The sequence below is a fragment of the Grampus griseus genome (assembly GCF_964374135.1).
Source record: "Grampus griseus genome assembly, chromosome: X".
In the NCBI taxonomy this organism is placed as follows: Eukaryota; Metazoa; Chordata; class Mammalia; order Artiodactyla; family Delphinidae; genus Grampus; species Grampus griseus.
The window spans coordinates 105,464,765-105,490,340 of record NC_138999.1 but is presented as its reverse complement, the minus strand read 5'-3'; the positions used below and the strand labels follow the sequence as shown (position 1 = coordinate 105,490,340).

The 25,576-nt window shown below is 41.3% G+C and overlaps 1 protein-coding gene across 2 annotated transcripts in view; it reads right to left on the bottom strand.

Moving 5' to 3' along the window:
* The window catches only part of GRIA3 (glutamate ionotropic receptor AMPA type subunit 3), a gene marked incomplete at its 3' end in the record, with an annotated part of 282,009 nt that overhangs the window by 60,862 nt on the left and 195,571 nt on the right, over positions 1-25,576 (bottom strand). For both annotated transcript variants that reach the window (XM_082681358.1, XM_082681357.1), the window contains exons 7-11: positions 22,051-22,218; positions 17,262-17,366; positions 16,328-16,435; positions 14,953-15,159; positions 979-1,355 (exon numbers count right to left, since the gene is read on the bottom strand). In XM_082681358.1, the coding sequence (XP_082537484.1) occupies positions 979-1,355; positions 14,953-15,159; positions 16,328-16,435; positions 17,262-17,366; positions 22,051-22,218 (965 nt within the window). The remainder of the gene's footprint in view (positions 1-978; positions 1,356-14,952; positions 15,160-16,327; positions 16,436-17,261; positions 17,367-22,050; positions 22,219-25,576) is intronic.

Below are 25,576 nucleotides of genomic sequence, written 5' to 3'. Positions count from 1 at the left end.
ATTATCTGTCTTTTTGATTATAGCCATTCTAGAGGATGTGTAGAGCTGTCTCACTGTGATTTTAATTTGCATTTCCCTAATGACTAATGATGTTGAGCATCTTTTCATGTGATTATTAACCATTTGTATACCTTCTTTGGGGAAATATCTATTCAAATCTTTCATCCATTTTTAGAATTGGGTTGTTTATCTTCTTTTTATTAAGTTGCAAGAGATCTTTATATATTCTGGATACAAGTCCTTTATCACATGTATGATTTCCTAATATTTTCTCCCACTGTGGCTTGTCTTTTCATTTTCTTAATGATGTCTTTTGAAATGCAAAATTTTTGAATTTTGGTTAAGTCCAGTTTATCAATTTTTACAGTGGATTGTGCTTTTTGCGTTCTGGAAACTCTTTGTCCAATCCAAGGTCACACAGACTTCCTCCCATATTTTCTTCTAGAAGTTTTACTGTTTTAGTGATAAAGCTTGGGCAAGATACTACAGTGAAATAGTTCTAGGCAGTCAGAGAGAAAAAATGAAAAATGGAGGAGAAAGGGGAAGGTAGGAGGGTTTTAAAGAAGAGTTCTGTCTTTTAAATATTTTCTAGATCCAGTCTCTGGACAAATGAGAGAATGTTCTAGCTCAGTTAATGAGGAAACCATGCCTGTTTGTTCGGATCAAGATTTAGTGTTAGCTTTATCTGAATAATATCAATATTAGCTGGCAATGTTGCCTTTATCTGAGTTCAAATGTTTGCTATAATGTGTATAAATTGATGATACCATAGAAATGCATGAAAGACATTCAAAGCAACACCAATAACACACTCACTTCATGGACGCAAGCAAACAAAAATGGCTTGATGATAATTTGTCACTGGATGGAATGTTAAATGAAAGAAATCTGGACTTGAGATGGGTGAATATCAGATGTGCACGAATGGATCATGGCCATAACATGCAAGGAGGCATTGGGTATGACATGGAAACAAACCTTGGAGAAATATCACATCCTTGCTGCATAAAGGCACCCAAGGAAAACCAAAGACTGTTAAATATTCCAAATTCATTTGGAGGATCAGGAGGGCTTTGCGGGTCACGAGGTTCTTCATTGTTGTCTTCCAAGTGCCATTCGTAAGGGCTGAATCTGCTGACTAGGAAAAGAACTACACTGACTCCAATGTAAGCGAAGACGATGCACATCCAGATTTCGTAAGCCAAGGGATCCAGAAACGAGAACACTCCTGGTTTTGATTTCTGAGGCTTCTTTATCATGATGGAGATGCCCAGGCTCATAAACGGCTTTGAGAAATCTATGACTTCTTCACGGACCAGCGTTATAGTGAGTGGAGCAACAGCTATATCAGCCCTCTGGAAAAAAACATTTTTTGACTTTTAGAGACAGTATTTCCATTAGTCATTTGCCACTTAATATACCTCTTTGGTAGAAATATAAAGTCTTAAGCCACTATAGCCAGCTGATTTGTCAATGCTTTGGTTAGACAAGTAGTAGCATTCAGTGGCTCCTAAAATACTCTAACTTGATGGTAAGTTAAGGAAAAGACACTTCGTCCTCTGAGGCATATTGGCTTAGGGCACCTGATTCAATTTTTTGTCCTAAAATTGTTTTGCTACCTTGCAACTCAACTGCTACTCTCCTGTGACATACCACTGTTTAATTCTTATATTCTTATTTTAATTTTCATTCACTTATGTCATATCTCCCTTACCTGACCGGAAATTCTTGTGGGAAAAGCATAATAGTCTACAATTTTGATATGTGCCTCCCTCCCCACCATGAGGTGCAACACAGGACTACAGTACTCAGTTTAACACTTGAGTGTTTGCCATTATTCTTGACTTATTTCTTTGAGAGTATGTCTATTAAAAACATAAGTTCTTTGAAGGCAGGGGTTCAATTTCCTATTTTTGTATCTATCACTGCAAAAGATCCTAAACTAAAGAAACTGTAGATGCCTAAAAAATAAGCTCTTGACTATTGAATATGAAATATGCAAACATGAAAGAATTCTGCATGGGCAATAAGGGCAAAGCAGTTATTACAATACATATTAATTTATATAGTAAGCCATCATTTCTAGTGATAAATATCAGTGTAGCACTCACATGTATTGGATCAATAAAATAAACGTGTCAGTAGTGCACTGCATAATTAGTTCAGGCAAAGGCAGACGATGTTTTTATATTAGTCCCATGAAAATAGGCACTGGAACTTCTACACTTATTTCTTTTGTCTTCCACACTAGTTCCCTTATGTCAGTGGTAGGTTTTAGTCTGGAGCCAGGCCTTAAAATGCATACTTAGAGAAATGCTCATAAGGAAAGGCTTTGGATGGTATATCAGGTATAAAGTGAAAACACCAATTTTGATGATCGTTTTTTCTTTGTTAAATAGTTATGCCTCAATATCCCTACCAGTAGGGGAAGAATGATGAAATCTGCGACAGGGTTTGTTTTTTTTTTTTTAATGTTTTAGTACTTTGATTTACACATGGTGACTCAAACTGGTTAAGAAACACTCCTTAATTAATTGAAGGGGAAATGCAGTAATAAACAGCCAGCTAACATCGATTCAGTGCTTACTCTGTGTGAGGTGTTGTGCTAAGCCCCTTATATATATTTAATTCTCAAGGCAACCTTGAGGTTGGTCCATGATCATTCCCATGTTAGAGAAGGAGGAAGTGAGGTACTGAGAGGCTGGGATTAGAACCCTGGTCTTCAGATTCCAGAACTCACTCTCTTGACCACCATAATATTCTAACTCCAGAGATACTTGCACGTTTCTACTATATATTACCTTATGTACAATGATCAACCTCAGCCAACGCCTCTCGGGTTCATTCCAGTGTGTATCTGAGTGCCTATTCTGTGCCAAGCACTGTTCTTGGTGCTAGGGGTGTAGCAGTGAGTAAGACAAGCAGACAAAAATCTGCTGCAGAATGTATGCATTTATTGAAGCCAACAGCCTGCTGACCAAATCTACCTTGAAGGCTGACTACCATCTCAAACTCACCATTTCTAAAATTAAACCCATCATCTATCACCGTGAGGTTGATTCTTCTTTAAGTCTATGAATGATGCTTATTCCAAACGTTTCCCTAATCCTACGTACCCTCTCTGCAGATGATCTTGCCTCTTCCTTTACTGAGAAGATGGAAGCCACCTGATATGAGCTCTATCACCTCAGTGCCTTTCTTCTCTTCCTCAATATATTGCTGTATCTTTATCCCTGCTGTCATTCCCATCGCTTAGAAAATGAACTCTTTCTTTCTGAGATTTAATCTACGTATTCCTTGCATCTCATACTCTTCTGTCTCCTTAAAATTCAGCTGTTTATTCTCTTTTACTATTTTTTCCTTCTCAATCTATTCCAGTGGTTCTCAGTGTGTGATTCCCCAGACTTAGCAGCAACAGAGTCACCTGGGAACTTGTTAGAAATGCCAATTCTCAGGCCCCACGCCATGTTTATTAAATAAGAAACTGGGGGGAAAAAAAAAAAAAACAACCCAGGTAGCCCTCCAGGTGATTCTCATTCTTGCTGTAATTTGAAACCACTGACAGATCTTATTCACTTAATAATTACCTCATACTCAGGTAATTCCGTTTACTGACAAAGAAAAATGAAAGAAAAAAACACTTCTTCCTCCTTTTTTTGATCCTACTACCCTCTTAACCATACAGCATCACTCCCTATCATCACCAATCTTCTTGAAAAATTCGTCTTTACTATCTCTTGATTTTAATACAATGTTTCCTTTATACACCTGTGCTGTAACTTCCATTCCCCTCCAATTTAGTGAAATTGCTTCTTGAACTATATGCTTGGTTACCAAATTCAAAGACCTTTCCGCAGACCGCTCATATGATACCACTGGCCCTTAGCACTATGTATATCCTCTTTCCTTAGCTCTCTGATGCTGAAGACTATGGGTTCTTCTCCTACCTTTCTGAATGTTCCTTTTCTGTCTTTGCTTCCTAGCTCTGCTCTCTCAGTGAAGATGTACGTTTGTACCTCCAGAGTCTATTCACGGGCCCTGGTTTGGTAGGTAATTTATGAAGGTTTGTGGAATAAGCAAGTCTCTTTAAGGTTCTGTTCTTCCTTTCTCCCCTCAGTATTATTACCTCTGGCTTCAACTCTTCCCTCATTGAGCTAACTCCTGAATCACCAGTTCCACATTTCTAACTGGAGGGGAGACAAACACAGATTTTATCTATTTTACTCTTTTGCCTGGGGCCAGACTAGGTGGTAGAAACAAAAGCAACTGAGGAGAATGGAATTGGCCCAAAAGCTAGTGGGGTTTTTTGGCACAGAGAGTCTGAATCAGCTAGAAAGAACCTTGTCCTGCCAAGAGAATTCACAGATAAAGCCACCTTCTATCCCTGCCAACGTATTTCTACCTCCTGCTTAGAACGTGCAAATGCCCTGCTAGCAGCATTTCCCATTTGATCTCATTTGATTTAATTACTTCATTTAACTAGTTTTTTTATCTTTAAAGTCAAAATACTAGATAGTTCTAAAAGAAATTGCCACTTCTTTGTTTTGGAAGGAAGAACTAAGGGACACTTGTGTGAGAAAATCACTTTGGATTGAGTTTAGGGGAATTAGGTTCTTTTTCAAGCACGTCAGGAAAGGATTTTGAGAATCTTGACACCCTTTAAGAGAAAAAAACCTAACTCAGTAACTGAAACAGTCACCAGATGATGAGCACAGCTAAATGCTAACAAGATGTGGCTAGATAGACAAAGCGGTGCTTCTTGTCTGGTTCCCAGGAACGTGCAGCAAAACAACAGATTCCCAAAGAAAGCCATTTTTATTTTTTTAAATTTTATTTATTTTTTGCCTGCCTGAGCATCTGTTTTTTTTTTTTTTTTTTTACTGAGGTATAACTACTGAAGCCTGTGCGCCTAGAGCCCGTGCTCTGCAAGAAGAGAATGCACCGCAGTGAGAAGCCTGCGCACCGCAATGAAGAGTAGCCCCCGTGCGCAGCAACGGAGACCCAACGCAGCGAAAAAGAAAGCCATTTTTAGTTTGAAGTACTTTTGAAGTCACACAAGACAACAGGAAGAAGCTGCTCCCCTCAGGCACTTGCTCTTCAGCCCGGGCTTTTCTACCTTGACTGAATTGTTTCTTTCTAAGGAGCTTTTTCAGAGAGGGCAGTTTGTTTTCCTGGAGGGTGCTTCTTCAATGAGAGAACAGTGTTAAATCTGTGTGCAATTAAGCTTCATTGATGTGGACCTGCCTCCAAAATGAGAATTACCACGCTGAACCTGAAAAAAGACCTATACAGACAGAAATAGACAAAGGGATAGCAAAGAGCAGGTAGGAGAAGGCTCAACTGGTAGAGAAGGGAGCAACCCCTCCCACCTCTTGCATGCTTCGTGAAGCCAACGCAGCAGAACGGTCATATCAGCTCATAGCCAGCCTTGGAGAAACCCTTGCCCTCTGCCACCACTATCCCTTCCTCCATATGAAAAGGCTCTTGTCATGGTCTCTTATTTCAGAGCTCAAGGCCTGCTTGGCATAATGTCTGTGATGCAATCAACATACTTATTAGAGGAAATGGGGAGTAGCAGGTAACTAACGAGTGTCAGAAAAGACCCATTTAGCTCTCCTGGGACAGCTGTAGCATGCAGATGAGCGGGAAGGTCATTTTCAGGTCAAGTTAAAGATTTCAGGTGCCAACACTGATGAAAAAGTGAAAAAGGCAACTCCCCAAATGGCATTGCTTTCCTGGTCTCGGCTCCTTATGAAAGCCAGCTGTGTCTGGGATCGAGCGCTAAGAATTCTCCATAGGGCTAGGGAGCAGCTGAAATTCGGACGCAGTAGTGAACTGTCTCACTTGTGGCATCCTGAGTCAGTCCAGCGGCCTTTTGTCCTCAAGCCTCTGCCTGTGCTAGTAACAGAAATCAGCAGGCCATTTTCAGAAACCTTGGTGGGGAAGTAGGTGGTGTGACGGTGCTCTGGGTGATGGACAAAACCCAGCAAATGGAAAGAGCTCAGGGTAAGAGTTCGCTAGCGCTTTTGCTTGCATCTTGACTACTTAAAGGATTTTCATCAAGCGGCTTAAGAGTGGCTGTGTGGGCTCAGTAAACACACAGAATTAGGTTTGATTTTTCCACTCACCAGTGGCAAACCCGGAGTAACTGCACTATTGCAGGGGATTTAGCTTGAGGGGATATATAATCCTTTTCATAGGTGGGTTGCCAAAGTCGTAAATTTCATAAAACTTAAAACCCAACAAACTCATATGTATAGGGACGATGCGCTTAAGAGTATGACAGGTTGAAGACAGAAATGATGCTTGTTTTATTTTTTTGTAACATCTTTATTGGGGTATAATTGCTCTACAATGGTGTGTTAGTTTCTGCTGTATAACAAAGTGAATCAGTTATACATATATCCCCATGTCTCCTCCCTCTTGCATCCCCCTCCCACTCTCCCTATCCCACCCCTCTAGGTGGACACAAAGCACCGACCTAATCTCCCTGTACCATGCGGCTGCTTCCCACTAGCTATCGGCTTTACATTTGGTAGTGTATATATGTCCACGCCACTCTCTCACTTCGTCCCAGTTTACCCTTCCCCCTCCCCGTGGCCTCAAGTCCATTCTCTACGTCTGTGTCTTTATTCCTGTCCTGCCCCTAGGTTCTTTAGAACCATTTTTTTCCCCGCCTATAGCATTTGTTGTAAAGCTGGTTTGGTGGTGCTGAATTCTCTTAGCTTTGCTTGTCTGTAAAGGTTTTAATTTCTCCGTCGAATCTGAACGAGATCCTTGCCGGGTAATCTTGGTTGTAGGTTTTTCCCTTTCATCACTTTAAATATGTCCTGCCAGTCCCTTCTGGCTTGCAGAGTTTTTGCTGAAAGATCAGCTGTTGACCTTATGGGGATTCCCTTGTGTGTTATTTGTTGTTTTTCCCTTGCTGCTTTTATTATGTTTTCTTTGTATTTAATTTTTGATAGTTTGATTAATATGTGTCTTGGCATGTTTCTCCTTGGATTTATCCTGTATGGGACTCTCTGTGCTTTCTGGACTTGGTTAACTCTTTCCTTTCCCATATTAGGGAAGTTTTCAACTATAATCTCTTCAAATATTTTCTCAGTCCCTTTCTTTTTCTCTTCTTCTGGGACCCCTATAATTCAAGTGTTGGTGAGTTTAATGTCCCAGAGGTCTCTGAGACTGTCCTCAATTCTTTTCATTCTTTATTCTTTGTTCTGCTCTGCAGTAGTTATTTCCACTAATTTATCTTCCAGGTCACTTATCCGTTTTTCGGCCTCAGTTATTCTGCTATTGATTCCTTCTAGAGAGCTTTTAATTTCATTTATTGTGTTGTTCATCGTTGCTTGTTTCCTCTTTAGTTCTTCTAGGTCCTTGTTAAATGTTTCTTGTATTTTCTCCATTCTATTTCCAAGATTTTGCATCATCTTTACTCTCATTACTCTGAGTTCTTTTTCAGGTAGACTGCCTATTTCCTCTTGCCTATTTGTTTGGTCTGGTGGGTTTTTACCTTGCTCCTTCATCTGCTGTGTGTTTCTGTGTCTTCTCATTTTGCTTAACTTACTGTGTTTGGGGTCTCCTTTTCACAGGCTGGAGGTTCGTAGTTCCCGTTGTTTTTGGTGTCTGTCCCCAGTGGCTAAGGTTGGTTCAGTGGGTTGTGTAGGCTTCCTGGTGGAGGGGACTAGTGCCTGTGTTCTGGTGTATGAGGCTGGATCTTGTCTTTCTGGTGGGCAGGACCATGTCCAGTGGTGTGTTTTGGGGTGTCTGTGGCCTTATTATGATTTTAGGCAGCCTCTCTGCTAATGGGTGGGGTTGTGTTCCTGTCTTGCTGGTTGGTTGGCATAGGGTGTCCAGCACTGTAGCTTGCTGGTCGTTGAGTGGAGCTGGGTCTTAGCGTTGAGATGGAGATCTCTGGGAGATTTTCACCGTTTGATATTACGTGGAGCTCGGAGGTCTCTGGTGGACCAATGTCCTGAACTCGGCTCTCCCACCTCAGAGGCTCAGGCCTGATTCCCGGCTGGAGCACCAAGACCCTGTCAGCCACACGGCTCAGAAGAATAGTAGAAAAAAAAGAAAGAAAGAAAAATAAAATAAAATAAAATAAAGTTATTAAAATAAAGAATTAAAAATATTAAAATAAAAAAAATTAAAATGTAATTAAAAAAGAAAGAAGAGAACAACCAAACCAATAAACAAATCCACCAATGATAACAAGTGCTAAAAACTAAACTATGATAAACATATAAATCAGAAACTATTCAGTCTCATACAGCAAATCCCAAGACTACAGTTGCTCCCAAAGTCCACCTCCTCAATTTGGGATGATTCGTTGTCTGTTCATGTATTCCACAGATGCAGGGTACATCAAGTTGATTGTGGAGTTTTAATCCGCTGCTCCTGAGGCTGCTGGGAGAGATTTCCCTTTCTCTTCTCTGTTGCACAGCTCCTGGGGTTCAGCTTTGGATTTGGACCCGCCTCTGCGTGTAGGTTGCCTGAGGGCGTCTGTTCCTGCCTGGACAGGACGGGGTTAAAGGAGCAGCTGATTCGGGGGCTCTGGCTCACTCAGGCCGGGGGGAGGGAGGGGCACGGATGCGCGGCGAGCCTGCGGCGGCAGAGGCTGGCGTGACGTCGCACCAGCCTGAGACAAGCTGTGTGTTCTCCCGGGGAAGTTGTCCCTGGATCACAAGACCCTGGCAGTGGCGGGCTGCACAGGCTCCTGGGAGGGAGGTGTGGAGAGTGACCTGTGCTCGCACACAGGCTTCTTGGTGGCGCAGCAGCAGCCTTAGCGTTTCATGCTCATCTGTGGTGTCCCACGCTGATAGCTGCGGCTTGTGCCCATCTCTGGAGCTCGTTTAGGCGGTGTTGTGAATCTCCTTTCCTCGGGTACCGCGAAACAATGGTCTCTTGAGTCTTAGGCAGGTCCAGACTTTTTTCCCGGACTCCCTCCCGGCTAGCTGTGGCACACTAGCACCTTTCAGGCCATGCTCACACAACCGACCCCAGTCCTCTCCCTGGGATCTGACCTCTGATGCCATGACGCTTAGTTTAAATGTCATTTAAAACTTTTTTTTGAGCTGAAAGACTTATGTTATAGCTTAATCATCCGATGATCTGATGCAAAACGTAACCCACCTGGAGGCTGTGCGTGAGCAGGAGCTTGTCAGCTACAATTTTAAAGCACTTGTTGAAAGCAAGGGAGAGGATGAGAGAGAGTGGGTAGGCAATGCATTGGCGTGTAGTGCATAAGATATTATACGTCATCTGAGAGAAGAGGCAGACGTGACCTGACCCCTCATCCCTGTATCAACCATAAGGTTCTAGTAGCCTTTGGCAGACATGTTGTTTGGAAAGTTTAAATGTGTTGGAGAAAGGAGTGGGACAGAATCAAGTTAGACGATAGGAATATAATTGCTACCTGTTGGGGGCCTGGACTTAAACTGCGTTATTGGCTGTACTCTATGGGATGTTTAATGTCTGCAATTGTTTGGATCTGGAGAAAGGGATGAGGTCTATTTAAATCTCTGCAACAACAAGCAGTGTCACAACAGGATCTCCTCGTTTCTTTACACAGAACAGATGTCCCAGTCTGGATCTCTTGGTTAGGGCTCCCTGTCCTTGGGGAGCTGAGAGAGTTAAAGACAAAGTGAAGATAAAGGAGTGTCCCTGGAGCTGGGTAAAGGCCTCGTGAGACTAAATTTGGTTGGAAATATTTCCCCACCGTGTCTGCTCAGAATGGCAGACTTCCATGCATCATTAATGCTCCTTCCTGGAATTCATATGCCTCATTTGAAAGAGAGGGGTGCTTTTATCAAGCCATCAGCCCTCCTGCCAAAGCCCAGTGTAATCACCTGAAGAACAGAAGAGAATATTTGGCATCTGTTATTTCACCCTTGCTTCTCTGCCTTTTAGCTGGAAGGACAGATCGACTTTCTGTCTTTCTTAATGGAAAACGAATCTATTTTAGGATAGTGACAACTTAAGAGACAATTTCTTCTAGGTAGAGAAATGTCAGTGTGAATAGCATCTGTAAAATTGCCATTTGTCCCAGGAGTGTGAAGGAGTCTGAGGATGCCCAGGGGATGTGACCTGGAATCAATTGTCCTCCAGCCTCATCTCCATCCCCAAGCTCTCTGCTCTCTTGTAAGCCAGAGGTACCAATCTGGGTAGTATTTTGTCTGTCCTTTTCTATCCTTAGTTCTAAGTGCTAGGAACATAAGGAACATGGCAGCTGCCCACCGGGAGGTGTCCTTTTGTCAATTAGGACCTCAATTTCCTTCCAGCCCTTGTCCTGACTCTCTTTTTCTGTTAGATCATATCTCCTCTCAAAGGGCAGAAACCCTCAGCTGCCTATCTGGGTTTTCAAATATTTCAAGTAATAACTAGAGATGTGTATTACATTATCCTGGAGGCCACAGATAAACAGGATGGGTATCTCAGATGGAAAAGCTCATAATCCAACTAGATTGTAAGCCCCTTGAAGGCGGGTAGGATTATCTTCCCATAATTGGACACGCTTAGTAAACTGAACCAATGACTCAGTGGACAGAGCACTGGACCAGGAATCATGAAACCTGAGTTATAGTCTAAGCTCTGCCAAGCTGTGTGATTTTGTGACTTTGTCACAGTACCTGCCACTATTACTGTCATCCCCATCCTATAGCAGGACTTGGTTTCCTGGTTTACCCAATGGGCAGTTCTAATGTTCAGTCCTGGCCAGTCTCCACATTTATGTGTAAAATGAATGAAAAGGTAGGCTAAAGAATATCTAAGAGCCCTGCTAGCAACAAAATGTTTTTAAATGTCCTCTTAAAACACATGCTATTTGGGAACCGTAAAAACTTGTGGTCTGAGGACAACTGCCATGTGGCGATGTTACAGACATTAAGCTCAAAATCAAAACTTCTAAAAGCAGGTGGACAGTTTCAAGTCCATAATGTTCTGAAGAGCTTATATAACGGGGGCACATTGTGTCCTACTGACATTTGTTTCAAAAATAGCCTTCTTAGCGATACAAGGTGGCCCAAACATCAACCTTGATTTGATTTTCTTTAGAGGAGGAAAAAAACATTTAGGACTCATCTGAAAAGAGGCTGATTGGCTTCTTTCTTCTTTAAGAAGTTTAATTTATTTTGACTCTTTCTTGAGACTTTATGGCAGATACTGAAATCTCCTTTGCGAAGCTTTTTCATCTCTGCCTTTCTTCATTTTCTTTCCTACTCTGATCTGTTGTACATACTAAAAGTATGAGAGAAAATGCCCTGAAGATAAAGCTGTGTCTATCTGTGTAGTTTTCGTGTTATTGCAAGAAATACTTCCATGTTCTCCATCCTTTTGCTTATTAAGCACTTAGGGAAGTCACTGGGGGTGGGGGTTTGCCCTCTTTTTCTTAAGCAGCTTGCAAACCATAGGAGACCAGGCCTGCCAGAAATGAATGCCTGTTTTCACTTTTCTCCATTTCTATCAATGACAGAGAAGTTGCAAACTTCCCAATGCCGAAAGATGAAATCTTCTAAATGAAGAGGAAGACTCACTTAGCTTAGATCATCCTCCCTTACAGACAGCTCTCACTCTAAGCATGAGAAGAACGTCCATTTTTCATAGCCGCACGTCTTAGAGGAAAGTGGAACTTGGCAGTCCACTCAAATAGGTTGGTTTGTTCTCGGTTCCTGGGAATCACCTTGTGTTACAATCTCAGAAAGCACCGGACACTTGTTCTAGGTCAGGGGAGGGAGGAGGACATTTCTGTAAGAGCCTTCCCTGGCTATTGCTTTTATCTTTAGTAGAAAGAACTGGGTGAAAAAGATGGGTAGGCTCCTCCAGGAGAATTTGTACCTATTCAGCAGTAGAGAGTTGGTTTCTAAATTACTAAACAAATATGGGACCTGCTAATTCTCAAGCTCCCTCACTCACACATACACAAACTGGAAAGAGGAAGAGAATGTGGAGATTAAATGGTTGCAGTACAGAGGACATGCCAGAGGAGAAACCAAAATCCACTGAGAAAGCTGGTCTTTGTCTGAACAATGTCAAGAAATTTGCTTTGCTCTTCAGCACTGTGTTTAATGTCCTGTGCAGTGACAGGAGGGCACTGAGCTATTTACACAGCGTGACAGGCTTTCTCTTGAGACAGTAGAACGCTATGGCAATTGAGACATAATGGGCTGGTAGAGCCCATGCCAGTTACTCTGCCCTAGTGAAAACAGCCCCTAAATTCCTTGTCAGGTTATGTGGCCAAATACTCTTCCCCCCAGAATGGCTAAGGCACCAGGGGCCTTTGCAGTATGTTTCAACTATCTTTCAGGATGGGATGGGTCTGCAACACTTGGCTGTTAGGCGGTATGCGGCAATGGTTAAAGAACACACGCTTCATAGTCAGAGACCTGGGTTCAGATCACTGTGTCAGAACAAGCTGTTTGGCCTTGATATGAGACTTCACCTCTCTAGGCTTCAATTTTCTCATCTGTAGAATGATGTTAATGGTGTTTTGAGGATTAGGTTACATAGTGCTTGTAAAGCACTTCGCACAATGCCTGGCGACCAGTAAATATGCAACAAATGGTAGCTAATAATAATAAAAACATTACAGGATTACCTCTCACCATGGACTCAATTTAATGGGTATTGGCTGGGCACTATTATGTGCCACCAGGCATTCATTCATTAAAGCAAAAAGTGAGTATCTCTTATGTCCCAGGTAATGTGCTAAGAGCAGGGGAGAGCTGTGAGCAAGACGGGACATCTTAGAGCCTGAGTGTTGGGCAGATTAGGGACAGGAAGTAGAAGAAGACTTGATCACCAGCTTGTAAAGAGGTTACAGCTGTGTCAGGATGGTTCTAAGCTTCTCAGGTTTCTCAGAAAGCATGATGGGTGCTCTGTCCCTTCTTCAGCCCCTCTCTCTGGCCTTAGAAGTTCTTCTTTCTCATAACTGGGTTCACTTGCATCTTATCTGCAATTCAGCCCTGCCCCAGTTCCCAGGACCAGCCTTGACCCAAGACAGGGTCCAGCCCCACAGCTGGGGGCTGAGGTTCAAATCGCCTTGCAGCTTGTGTGACTGGAAGATGGTGCCTTGGTTTTGATACTTGAGGTCCAGTCTCATTTTAAGCCTTAATTCCCTTTGTGTGCCCTTATTTTTAGAAATGAGCTTCTGCCTTTGTGCTTGTTCTTTAGGACCTGTTCCAAAAACTTATTTAGCGACCCCAGGACTATCTTACGATTGGAGAGCTATACCTTATTCTTGTTAATTCCTGTCTCAAGCGCTAGAGTCCTTATCCTAAACCTCAGTCCAATAGCTAACTTGTGGACATTTGCTTCTTGCCAGACTCTTCTCAATATATCCACCCCCTAAATTCCTCTCCTTCCCCTAACCTGTTGTTTAGACAGGGACTGGTGGTTTCAAGTAACCTTTGTCTGTTAGAACTAAACCTCTGCCACTGCCACCTGCACTTGGGTTAGTTTTCTAAGGACTGGTTCACCCAATGGGTGGTTCTTATGTCCAGTTTTGTTTATTTCCATATGCCTCATTGGGTGGCCCAAGATCTGACCTTCCCAATCAGAGGCCAAAACCTTTTAAAGCTAAGCCCCTGAGGAGCTCTGAAGATACTACTGTACCCCTTTTAAAAAGCCCTAACTATTAGTATAATTCTTTTGTACTTCGCCCATGGGCAAGCCCTTGGCAGAGACATTCTGTTCATTCATTAATTCATTCAAGATCTATTTATTGGACTTCCATTATGTGTCAGGCCATGGCATACTGAAATGAATCAGATATGGCTTCTGTTTTCAAGGAGTTCATAGACTAGTTGGGACAGCTAAACTTGAAAACAGATCGTTATAATAAAGGTTCAAAAGTACTATGAGAGGGCTTTCCTGGTGGCGCAGTGGTTGAGAGTCCGCCTGCCGATGCAGGGGACACGGGTTCGTGCCCCGGTCCGGGAAGATCCCACATGCCGCGGAGCAGCTGGGCCCGTGAGCCATGGCCGCTGAGCCTGCGCGTCCGGAGCCTGTGCTCCGCAACGGGAGAGGCCACAACAGTGAGAGGCCCACGTACCGCAAAAAGAACAAACAAACAAAAAAAGTACTATGAGAAAGCAAAAAAAATACTATAAGGAAGCAAAAAGCAGGGGCAGCTAACCAGATTGCAGGTGGGTAAATGGGATTAGGGAAGGCTTCCTGAAAGAGGTGACACCTCTGAGTTCTGAAGGACTCGTAGGTGGTGTTAGCCAGCTGAAGAGAGGTGAAGGTCCTTCCAGGCCTGTCTTCAGGGAACAGTGCATACTTTGCTATAGCTGGAACATTGAGTGTGAAGGAGGAAGAGGACCCGATGAAACTAGAGAGGTAGGTGGGGGCCAGGTGACAAAGTGCCTTCTTTGCCATGCTAAGGAATTTGAATTTTATCCTGATTTCTAAAGTGAGAAACTACGATAATGTGGATTTGATTTGCCAGGGTAAGAGCAGAGGCAGGGAAACCATACAGTAAAGACTGTCAAATAGTTGCTTGAACCGTAACTAAGATGATGATGGTGGGAATGAAGAGTGTATCTGGATTTGAGAGACAGAAAAGTAGAATTGATAGGATATGGTGACTGACTGGATGTGAGGGGAGCGATGAGGAAAGATGACCTGGTTGCTTAGGCAACTAGGTGGGTGGTGATTCTGCTGCCTGAGACAGGGAACACAGAAGGAACAGATTTTCAGTAGAGGGCAGGCTGTACTTAATGTTGCCAGATAAAGTTCTCCAATTCTACTTTCCTTTTAGTAAAATAATCCTGTTGCCCAAAGGATGCTATTGACAAGCTACCTTTACAGAATTCAACTGTAGAATAAAACGTTTTTCATACAGATCATATGAAAACTATACAATTGGATAAATACTGCACTTGAAAATTAAATTCCTCTATCTTTATTAGTTGGAAGGCATAGAAATAAATGAAAACAGAGTCGAAAAAAACTTACCCCATAGACAAGTTCCCCAACCATGCCGTTCCATATTTTAGTCTCCGGATCCCTTGCACCGTATTTCCCATCACCGACAATGGACAATTTGTATTTGATCCTTACATGTTTGGCTATTTCATAGGCTAAGTCTACACAATAGCCTTCATATCGCTCATTTCCTTCCAGTTGCTCGTGATTCTTCTTATACATTACATATGGTGATTCCTTTGAGACCAGAAGCAAGATCAAAGGATTACTCCTATACATTTTTCTAAGAGATAATAAATGTAATAATGAAGTTTTGTTCCCCTGTGGCTATTGAGGTTTGGTGTGTTAAGAGAGCCTTTAAAAATGTTTGCTTACTAAGCAGAAGAGCCTCAATCGACTATTCATGGGGGCACATATTCCTTGGAGTCCTTAATTGATGATTTAAGGAAATAGAGAAGAATTTAAGTTCTTTTTGAGAGTTTGAAAGAACCAGTTTCCACCTGTAGTCTTTGATTTAGTCAAGTTGGGCAGAGGTATTTCTTTTAGTTACATGAAGGTTAACTGCCTTTGATTTCTTGGGATTTACTATGTAAGAACCATAGCCAGCCTTGGCAAGCCCTAGGGAAGCACTGTGATCTTTGTGAGGTCAGAGTCTGTGGCTTATTCATTTTTATATCCTCAGGGCCTAGTACAGTACCTAGGACAAAGTGAGTGTTTGATAGGCATGTTTAAATGAAAGAGAAACTTCAGCTGAATCTCCACTTAATTAATCACAATTTCAGACCTACTCATTTTCAGGCATATTCATTTTTAACCCGGGTTTGTACTTCGTTCAGTAATGAAACATACCAGGTTTTAGAAAAGCATTTGAAAATAAGTGAAAATACTATTTCACATCCCAATAGTGCTTTTGGTTTTTCAGAAAAGCTTTACATGGTGAATATTGCCTTGAAACGTCTTATGACATGGATAGGAGATTATTATGACGACCATTCCATAAGTTAAAAAATAACACAACCTGAGGCTCAGAGAAGTTGTGATTTGCACCGTTAAACTCAGGTTAGTGGTAGACCTAATATTAGAACCCTGACCTACTCTTTCCTCCATATAACGCTATCTCCCCCACAATGAAGAATTACATTTCAAGTCCAGATGAAGCATCAGTCCATGAGGTTAACAAGGAGGATAACAAGATCTAAAGCTATTGCGAATTCCTGTTCTTTTTCTTTATTTAAATGACATTCTGTTCCTCATCGTGGCAAGACATTTCGAAAGACTCCTAAGCTGAGCTGTTGGAAGTTTCCACTGTTTGAACTTGAGGTCTTTCTTACTGGCTGAATAATGCTTTTCAGAAGACAGAAGTCTTGCTGTACAGAAAGCCCACCTACCTTCCATCCACACTTACCAGAATGGTGGTTACTACTATGGTCCGGTTCTCTGCAGATGCACTGTCATTGCTGATTTGCTGATCTGAGAAAGGCACAAATCTTTCATACTCATTCCAGTAGCCAGCCTAGAAAGAGCAGACATTTGACCTGGTTGCCTATTTTTCACTCAAAAAGTGCTGCACGAAATTCAAGTGCTGTAGTAGAATGAAACCTTTTTGTAGTTGCTTGAGCAACAGATGTGCTGTTCCTTCACCCTGGGGGTTCCCATCCCCACCTTGCTTTTACTGATATTTGGTGAGAATAAGTTAGCCCACTGTAGAATGATCAGCCTTTTTGATTCTTTAAACTCAGATAGCAGAAAAATTCTTTGCTTAAAACTGTAGGAAAGCTGGGTGGGCAATCAGTTGAGTATCCTGTAGAAATGGTACAAGATATTTTACGTTCTAAGGTTTTATTAAGTAACTACTAAGTTCCCACTTCCTGACTAACTCACTATTAGTATGATAGACGCCCAGTGGTTATTATGAAATTTAGCTGTAGGGAAAGGTACTTTGTCCAGAGGCGTTTTGGTGGGTGAGTTGGCCAAATGGAGAGATAGCCTACTTTCCAATTCTTTTGCTAAAATCATGTGTATCTCGGCAGCTTCTGTTTAAATAACATGCTATAAAATTTGTAACTCCTTCCCTGTATTGTAGGAAGCTGTTAATTAATCTTGAGTCTACCACTTTTAAAGGACCAGCCTCAGAGGGAGATAACTTTTAAAATGTGTAGATGGAACACTTTGATTACAAAACAGCTCTGCATCGTATCTACACTATTCACCAAACGGAAAGGCAAACGTGATGTGTGGGAATTTGCTTTGGGTGTGTTTCCTAACACCTATTTCCTTGCATCTGAGGGCTGTCACTTTCTGAGAGATTTTTTATTTGGATATCTGTTTGGGTTACTTACCTTCCGAGAGCCAGTGACTTTCATTTCATACACGTCGATGGTATAATTTGTCCTACGTCCGTAAGTGTCAAATTGGATGTTTCCAGTCATTCCTTGTACTTGCACCTGGTAGAAAGGGAAAAATGTAAAATTTAAAAATAGCGCCACATTATTGCCTGTTCGGTTTTTGCGATGAGGTCCGCTGACAGATCTTGGAATCTTGGAGAATGTTTATCTTGAGCCATTGAGCTATAGCCACCAGATCAGTCTATACAGATCTTCATTTCCTCTGCAGTATTTTCTAAGTATGTCTTTCAGTTAATGAAGCTTTGAGTGGGTGTGACAGGCAGTTTCTTAGATGATACAGTGAGGGCCCTACCACTACTTTTTCAAGGACCTGAAATTTCTTTTTTTTTTTTTAAATACTTAACTTTCTCTTTATTTACTGGTTTTCAGAATAAAAATCTTTCATAGAATTGTCTAAAGGTAACCCATGTTTTTAGTATTATTATCAACTCATAGATTTAAATGTATTTTGTGTATTTCAATCCCTTTTTTTAAACTGATTTTTTAAAATTAATTTTTATTGCAGTATGGTTGCTTTAGAATGTTGTGTTAGTCTCCACCGCACAACAAAATGAATCAGCCATACACATACAGATATCCCCTCCCTTTTGGATTTCCTTCCCATTTAGGTCACCACAGTGCATTAGGTAGAGTTCCCTGTGCTATACAGTGTGTTCTCATCAGTTGTCTATTTTATACATAGTATCAATAATGCATGTGTCAATCCCAGTCTCCCAGTTCCTCCCACCCCACTCCTTTCCCCCTTGGTATCCATACATTTGTTCTCTACATCTGTGTCTCTATTTCTGCTTTGCAAATAAGATCACCTATACCATTTTTCTAGATTCCAAGGAACCTGAAATTTCTACCATTCATCTTTTCTGAAGGGAGTTGCCTGAAGAGTATTCTTAACTAGGATAATGCGTTCTTCTGAACTGTGAGTTCCACTATTGCCAACATCCAAACATAAACCAGCTTCAGTAACGTGGGCTCTGGAGCTCCTGGATTCATACTCTAACTTCATCACTTACTAACTGTATGACCTTGGGGATGTTCCTTAATGCTTTTATACCTCAGTGTCCTAATCTGTAAAATGGGAAATCCTAGTAGTACCTGTCCCATGGAGTTGTTAGGAGGATTAAATGAGTTATACATATGTAGTGTTTAGATCAGTGTCTGGCATGTAGTGAGCATTGCAATACATGCTAGCTCTATTAATAATAATAATTATTAATCAAAATGAATTTAGTTCTGTTTCTTGAGGGGTTTACACATTTATCAGCTACCATAGTAACAGGGATGAGTTTTTCCTCTTATTTAACCTATGCCCAGTTCCAGACAGGTAGTGGAGAGCTAGGCCGTGGAGGGATAGTCCGTAGACTGATGAAATTTGTTAAGTCTAGGGAATCAGGAGTATTGAATACTATATAGAACAGATAGAGGTACTAGAATAGCCCAGACACCTAGTTGGGAGGCCAAATGCAGATGCATGTATGCCACAATTTTTCCTGGGTCTGGGCCCCGTATTATGAATTCATATGAGGCCATCTCTACTGGGTGGAGAGATTTCCTTACCTGTTTTACAGTTCAAGGACACTGGATGAAAGACCTTCTATAAATATGTCATTATTGTTACCCACTTGAATTACTTATCTGGTGAGTATGGGTCAAGGAATTTGCTTCAAAGAAAAAGAATCTGTCATTCTCCCAAGATGAAAGAATGGAATACTTTTTCATCTCTTATAGAAAAGTGACAAGCTGTTTGTTAAGCAAGTGAGAAGCGGTAATGGGCTTGTGCTGCAGAAGAGAAAATTGATGGCAAATAGTAGGGAGCATCTTTTTAAAGGAACAGGGCTTGTTCGCCACCAGTAGGAGACCATGGAATATCTGTTGAAGGAGAAATGCTCCAATGTGACTCCCTGAAGACAAGATGATTGTCCTACTAAATGAACAAACCTAAGCACTACTGTCAGCTTAGGCTTGCAGACAAGGTGACGTCATGCTTCTGGCTAAAGAAAAGGTCCTTTGTTGAGATAGAAGTTGCTTATCCAGTAGGATGGGTCTGTGATGCATGAAGGGTTCTTTACACTCTATTTTGGGCACTGAATTCTAGGAGAGGAGATAGGCAGGGTAGAGACACTGGCAGAGGAAATTATTAAGGAAATCCTTTGTGAGTGAAAATAGCAAAGTCTTCAGTCTCATTAAGAATTGTATATTTCTAAAGATTCAGCCTATCTGAGCATGATCTGCAAACTGGACAGTAGCCTAAGCTGATTAGAACTTTTGGTGAGCAGAAGTCGAATTGGACTACCATTCAGAGACAAGTCTATTTTTAAGGATGTGAATGTCAGTGACAGTTTCCCACCATCCCATCTGGGATCCCTTCTTTAATCCTCTCCACCCCGCACCTCAGTCTATATTAGGTGCTTCTCCTCTGGGTTCCCATAGCATTCCGTGTGGAGCTTCACCATAACATTTTAATCTATGTATTTCTAGCTCCCCTGCTAGATTGGGAGCACCTCAAGATGAAAGACATTTTTTTTCTGTGTTCTCAGCAACTAATCCAGAGCCTGGGATAGAGCAGGTGTTCAATAAGTGTTTACTGAACAAGTTGACAAGTTTCGATGACTTAGAATTGTGACATATTTCAGTAGACCAGGTTGAGGCTAATCTTTGCACCATCGATAGATTGTAAGGATGATGATTACCCAATCTGCAAGTAGCTTTAAGGTTTTTAAAAGCACTTGTTTACATATTAACAATTTAAATTTGAGCTCCCCTCATCTTATTTCATGTTTGCATTTTAACTTGGAGCCTGATACATAGTCCTTGGTGCTCAACAAATATTTGTTTAATGAATGGTGTGATTATTTATTCATTAAAACAGGCCCCTTAGGAGACTCTTTCAGGTAATGATTTTGTTTGCCAGATTTCTTTGAAGGAAGAGAATGATTGACTGAGCAGCAATTATGTGCTAGTCACAATGAGGGATGCTTTTACATCATGTATCCTCACTTTTAGTTAACTTAAATAAAATGGGATTTCTTTTATATGGTAGAAACCTTCAGTACTTCAGACCACCCTCTCTTGCAGTCCTCTGAAAAGTGGAGTTTCACTGATCATTTGTCACAAGGCAACATGTACCTTTGGCAGAGGCTGATACTTTCCAGCCTCTCTGAAGCCTTAGAAAGAGGCTGGCCTATGGAAAGAGGGAAAGCATCCTTTCTGTTGAGTGTTTGATCATGAGGGCCTGGGGAGGAAGGTTACTTACCTGGCTTACAGCTTGAGCTATGTCAGTGAGTTAGACATGTGGAAACTTTGTGCAATAATATGATCAATCTAATGTTTTTCTTGCCAAATTCTTTCTTGTCCTTCACTCTGGCAGCCAGTTTTGTATTTGGGGAAGAGAGTCATTTGTGTCATGGATGGGGAGTCAGTCGAAGACGCTGGTACTTGCCCCTTGAGGTTTTGATGAAAACTCCTTTTGGTTCACTCTGAGGGAGTTTTATATTTCACTCATCATTATGTTTCACCTGACAATACAAATCTTGTAACAGCTATGAAGGTTGAATCTAATTAACTGTTCTTCAAAAATTGTGCAGTGCTACCTCCATAAAACTACACTTAGGGCATTTGTTAGGGAACTGACATAATGACATAAAAATCTGCATGATGGGAGAATGAGTCATATCTCTTTCTTGGAGAGAGACACAGTGGCTACTAACCCCTTTCTACTGAATGCTTCCAACTTGGCAAATTTAAGGCAGCAGTAAGAGAGCCAGCTACACAAAATGATGGACATTACGAGGCCATTACAGATTCCTGGTTGCTGGGTTGTGCACAGAATTATCTTATCATTGCCTATCTCTTTGTTGATTTGGATGTTCTAAACATCAGGATAATTAAAGAAGTAGAAATGAGAGAGTCTTGTACTCTCCAAGGCTTATTTTAATGCATGCAGGCGTGTGTAGCTTAATGCAAAATATTCAGGAAAGAGCTCTTGCTTGGAAAGCTACACTGAATGGGCGATGCTACTCCTAGTGTAAATAATGGAATCTGTTCAAAGGATACTGCTCAAAGCCTTAAATGCTCTCCCACCCGGTAAATACTAAAAACAAGTGACCTATTTGACTCTCTGCCCATTGATTCCTTGTACTTTCCTTCAGGCTTTTTCTCTAGGGCATTGGGGAAATAACTCTTAAGTAGGCCTAGAATGGACTGTGTTCCTGCATTTCACCATGTAGAATAGTATAAAGGTTCTTTTTGACAAATAGAAATACTATCACACTGGCTCAGTTCCACAGTCCATCCAGGCTAATAATTTGTCTGATGAGCCAGAGGATGCTGGTAATGTCTACGCTGAAGTTAGGAGTTTCCTGGAGAATATCCCAGTCCCCCTAAGCAACACAATTTTCTGGAAAGTCTGAATTTTTTGAAGCCATTTACATGTTCAATCCATAACTTTCAAGGGTACTGAGTTTGATTTACTATCCCCACTTTAGTACAGAGCTAAATACTCATTTGCCCTAAATTTACCATTTCTCAAGCTTCAAGGAAGAATCTTCTAGTTTTAGATTTCTAGATTTTGGTGAATAAATATCGATGCTTATCTTTCTGTACACTTTGAACATTCTACAGACTCTGATCCTATTCCCTTTAGGTTATCTTTTCTCAAGATTGAGGTCTTACTCTTTTTGTGTCTTTATAAGGTGCCCCCAACCAAATAACCCACTGTGGTCATTACCATTTTCAGAGCTCTCTCGATATCAATTCCTTGACTCCAGGGCACAGCAGGGTTTGCTAAGCAGTCTCCAGCACTGCCTCTCCGGGACACATCCACTCGCTGCCTCCTCAGATAGCGGAAAGCTTCTGCTATGACCAGTATTGCATCGTGCGTCAATGCAGATGTGTACTGAAATGGATGTATGGAAAACAAGATATCATGACAAACGATGCCCCCAAAACTTGCCTCGTTTCTTTTAATTTTCATTCATCTCCAACTCTTGTTCTATGAAGTCACCCTCTTAATTACTTGAATCAAGAGATCTCTCTGGGCAAGCTTGACTTTGATCCATTCTAGAATGATGCATCTTACCTCATGTGTGCACATGTTAAGATTATTAAGATCAAATGGCTCAAGGGAATCTCTCTCTTACTCTCAATACTGTGTTTCGTATTGAGTGAGTGACTGCCAAAAGGCCAGCTCCTTTATAGAGAGCAAAATATGTGGGAAGTTAAAGGATGGCATATGTAGATTGGAGAGGAAACGGCATATCCTAAAGCAAGACTGAGTTATCGCTGTTTGTAATAGAAAATTCAGATCTGGTGTTTACTTAGGGGAAAATGGAAATAACTAAGTTAGACAGCTTGAAATTAATTTGGAGGGAAACATTAATCATTTCTGTCTGGACCACGTTTCTGGTGAACTAGGACCTCTGGCCAGCAATAAATCAGTTTTTGTTTCCTTGGGAGAGCAAAATCCAAAGCTGGTTTTTGACTGTAGAAAATTACAATTGTTATTGAGTTTTAAATCTGATAACATTGACAATGCATAGGCAATACTTCGTGATGCTACCTTTTCCAGGCCAGAACACTTACTTTCTATTTCTTGGATATACTGTACTGATACACTGCTAAGGATGAGGCCAGTCATTTAACACAAGGGATTTGATTATCTGCAATTTGACATGGTGGATGCCTTTTCATTAATGAATCAACAAAGTGTGACTAAAATTAGCTGGCCCCTGTTTTGCAGGGGTGACAAATACTGGTAGAATACAGAATTCTGTTGATTTCTAAAAAAAATGAAGCAAAATGCCCTGGGGGGAATTTTCTGTCTACATAGTATGTCCCAATACAATTGTGAGTGAATGCATTGTCATCTTTACAACTATCAATTTACTTTTCTGACTTTTCTCATGTTACTTTTCTTTCAGGGCCAAGTCATCAAGTATGACTGTAACAGGGGGCATATGTTCTTTCATAAAAAAAAAATATCTGTGTCTGCCCGTGCTAGCACTACATAAAGCCAACGTGGTGGTGCTTTTTTTCCAGCTGACTGCATAAACTGTCAGCGATCTTAATGTAGTCCTTTCCAAGCCATGCCCAAATGGCTATTTAATTTTCTACTTTTTCAGCTTCTACGGACCAATGTGTGACCATCTAAAAAAAAAAAGACCCCAAAGGAAATGTTCATAAAATATAGAATAAATTAAGCATCAGGATTTTAATCTCTAGACACTTTTATTTCCTAATCAAAAATATTGTACATAATTTTTTAACATGGGCTTTTTGTCTGTTTGACATAGAGACAGGTTCCATAATGACTAGTACAAGTCAAAGTAATCAGAAAGTTGTAACCACCTATTTAAGTATTTCGTTTTCTTAAGTTATTTGAAGGGTTTTACTTATAAGCCTGAACAATTCTTCTCAGTAAGTTCTAAGAACTTTACATTACACATATCATGAGTTACCAATGAATAATCCAGAGCTGAGATTGTCTTCCTTCTCTTTTGTACACCTCTACAACTTCTGAACAGGCATAAATGACTCTGTAGCACCCTTTTCATACTTTTACTCTTGTCCATTTTTTGTGCCTAGCATAGTGCCTGACATTGTGTAGGTAACCCATAAAATATTGAATAAATGAGTTTTTTCCCTCTACCTATTGCCTGCTAAATCTAAGGATGGCAAAACAGCGGATAGGCAGTTGTATGAAAATATAAATTAATATAAGCTCACCTAAATGTAGTGGGCAGATTTAGTCCATAAAAAAAAAGATTTGAATCATCAAAGAAATGCAAATCAAAACCCAAGTGAGGGACTTCCCAGGTGGCACAGTGGTTAAGAATCCACCTGCCAACGCAGGGGACACGGGTTCGAGCCCTGGTCCGGGAAGATCCCACATGCCGCAGAGCAACGAAGCCCATGCGCCACAACCACTGAGCCTGTGCTCTAGAGCCCGCGAGCCACAACTACTGAGCCTGGGAGCCGCAGCTACTGAAGCCCGCATGCCTAGAGCCCTTGCCCTGCAACAAGAGAAGCCACTGCAATGAGAAGCCTGTGCACTGCAATGAAGAGTAGCCCCCGCTCGCCGCAACTAGAGAAAGCCTGCGCGCAGCAACAAAGACCCAACGCAGCCAAAAATAAATAAATAAATAAGATGAATAAATTAAAAAAAAACCCCACAATGAGATAGTACCTCACACCTGTCAAAATGGCTATTATCTGGGGCTTCCCTGGTGGCGCAGTGGTTGAGAGTCCACCTGCCGATGCAGGGGACACGGGTTCATGCCCCGGTCTGGGAGGATCACACATGCCTTGGAGCGGCTGGGCCCGTGGGCCATGGCCGCTGAGCCTGCGCGTCCGGAGCCTGTGCTCCGCAACGGGAGAGGCCACAACAGTGAGAGGCCCACGTAACGGGAAAAAAAAAATGCTATTATCAAAAAGACATGAAACAACAAGCATTGATGAAGATGTGGAGAAAAGGGAACCCTCATGCACTGTTGATAGGAATGTAAATTGGCGCAGTCACTGTGGAAAACAATAGGGAGGTTCCTGAAAAAATTAAGAATAGAACTACCATATGATCCAGCAATTCCACTCCTGGGTATCTATCTGAAGGAAATAAAATCACTGTCTCAAAGAGATATCTGCGCCCCCATGTTCATTGCAGCATTATTTACAATAGTGAGCACGTGGAACAAACCCGTGTTCATCAAATCATCAAATGATGAATGGATAAAGAAAGTGATATACACCCACACATATATACATATATAAAGTCATGTCAGTTATATTTCAACAAAAATATATATGCACACACAGACACACATACAATGGAATATTATTCAGCCATAAAAAGAAATCCTGCCATTTGTGACACACAGATGGACCTTGAGGGCATTATGCTAAGTGAAATAAGTCAGACAGAGAAAGACAAATACTGTATGATCTCACTTATACATGGAATCCAAAAAAAAAAAAACTCATAGAAACAGAGAACAGAATGATGACTGTCAGAGGTCAAGGCTGGGGAATAGGGAAAATGAATGAAGGTGGTCAAAAGGTATAATCTTCCAGTTATAAGTTCTGGGAATGTAATGTATAGCATCGTGATTATAGTTAACAATCCTGCACTGTAGTTTTTGAAAGTTGTGAAGAGAGTAGATCTTAAAAGTTCTCATCATAAGAAAAAATTTGTAGCTGTGGTGGTGATAGATGTTAACTGAACTTATTGTGGTGATCATTTTGCAATACATACATACATC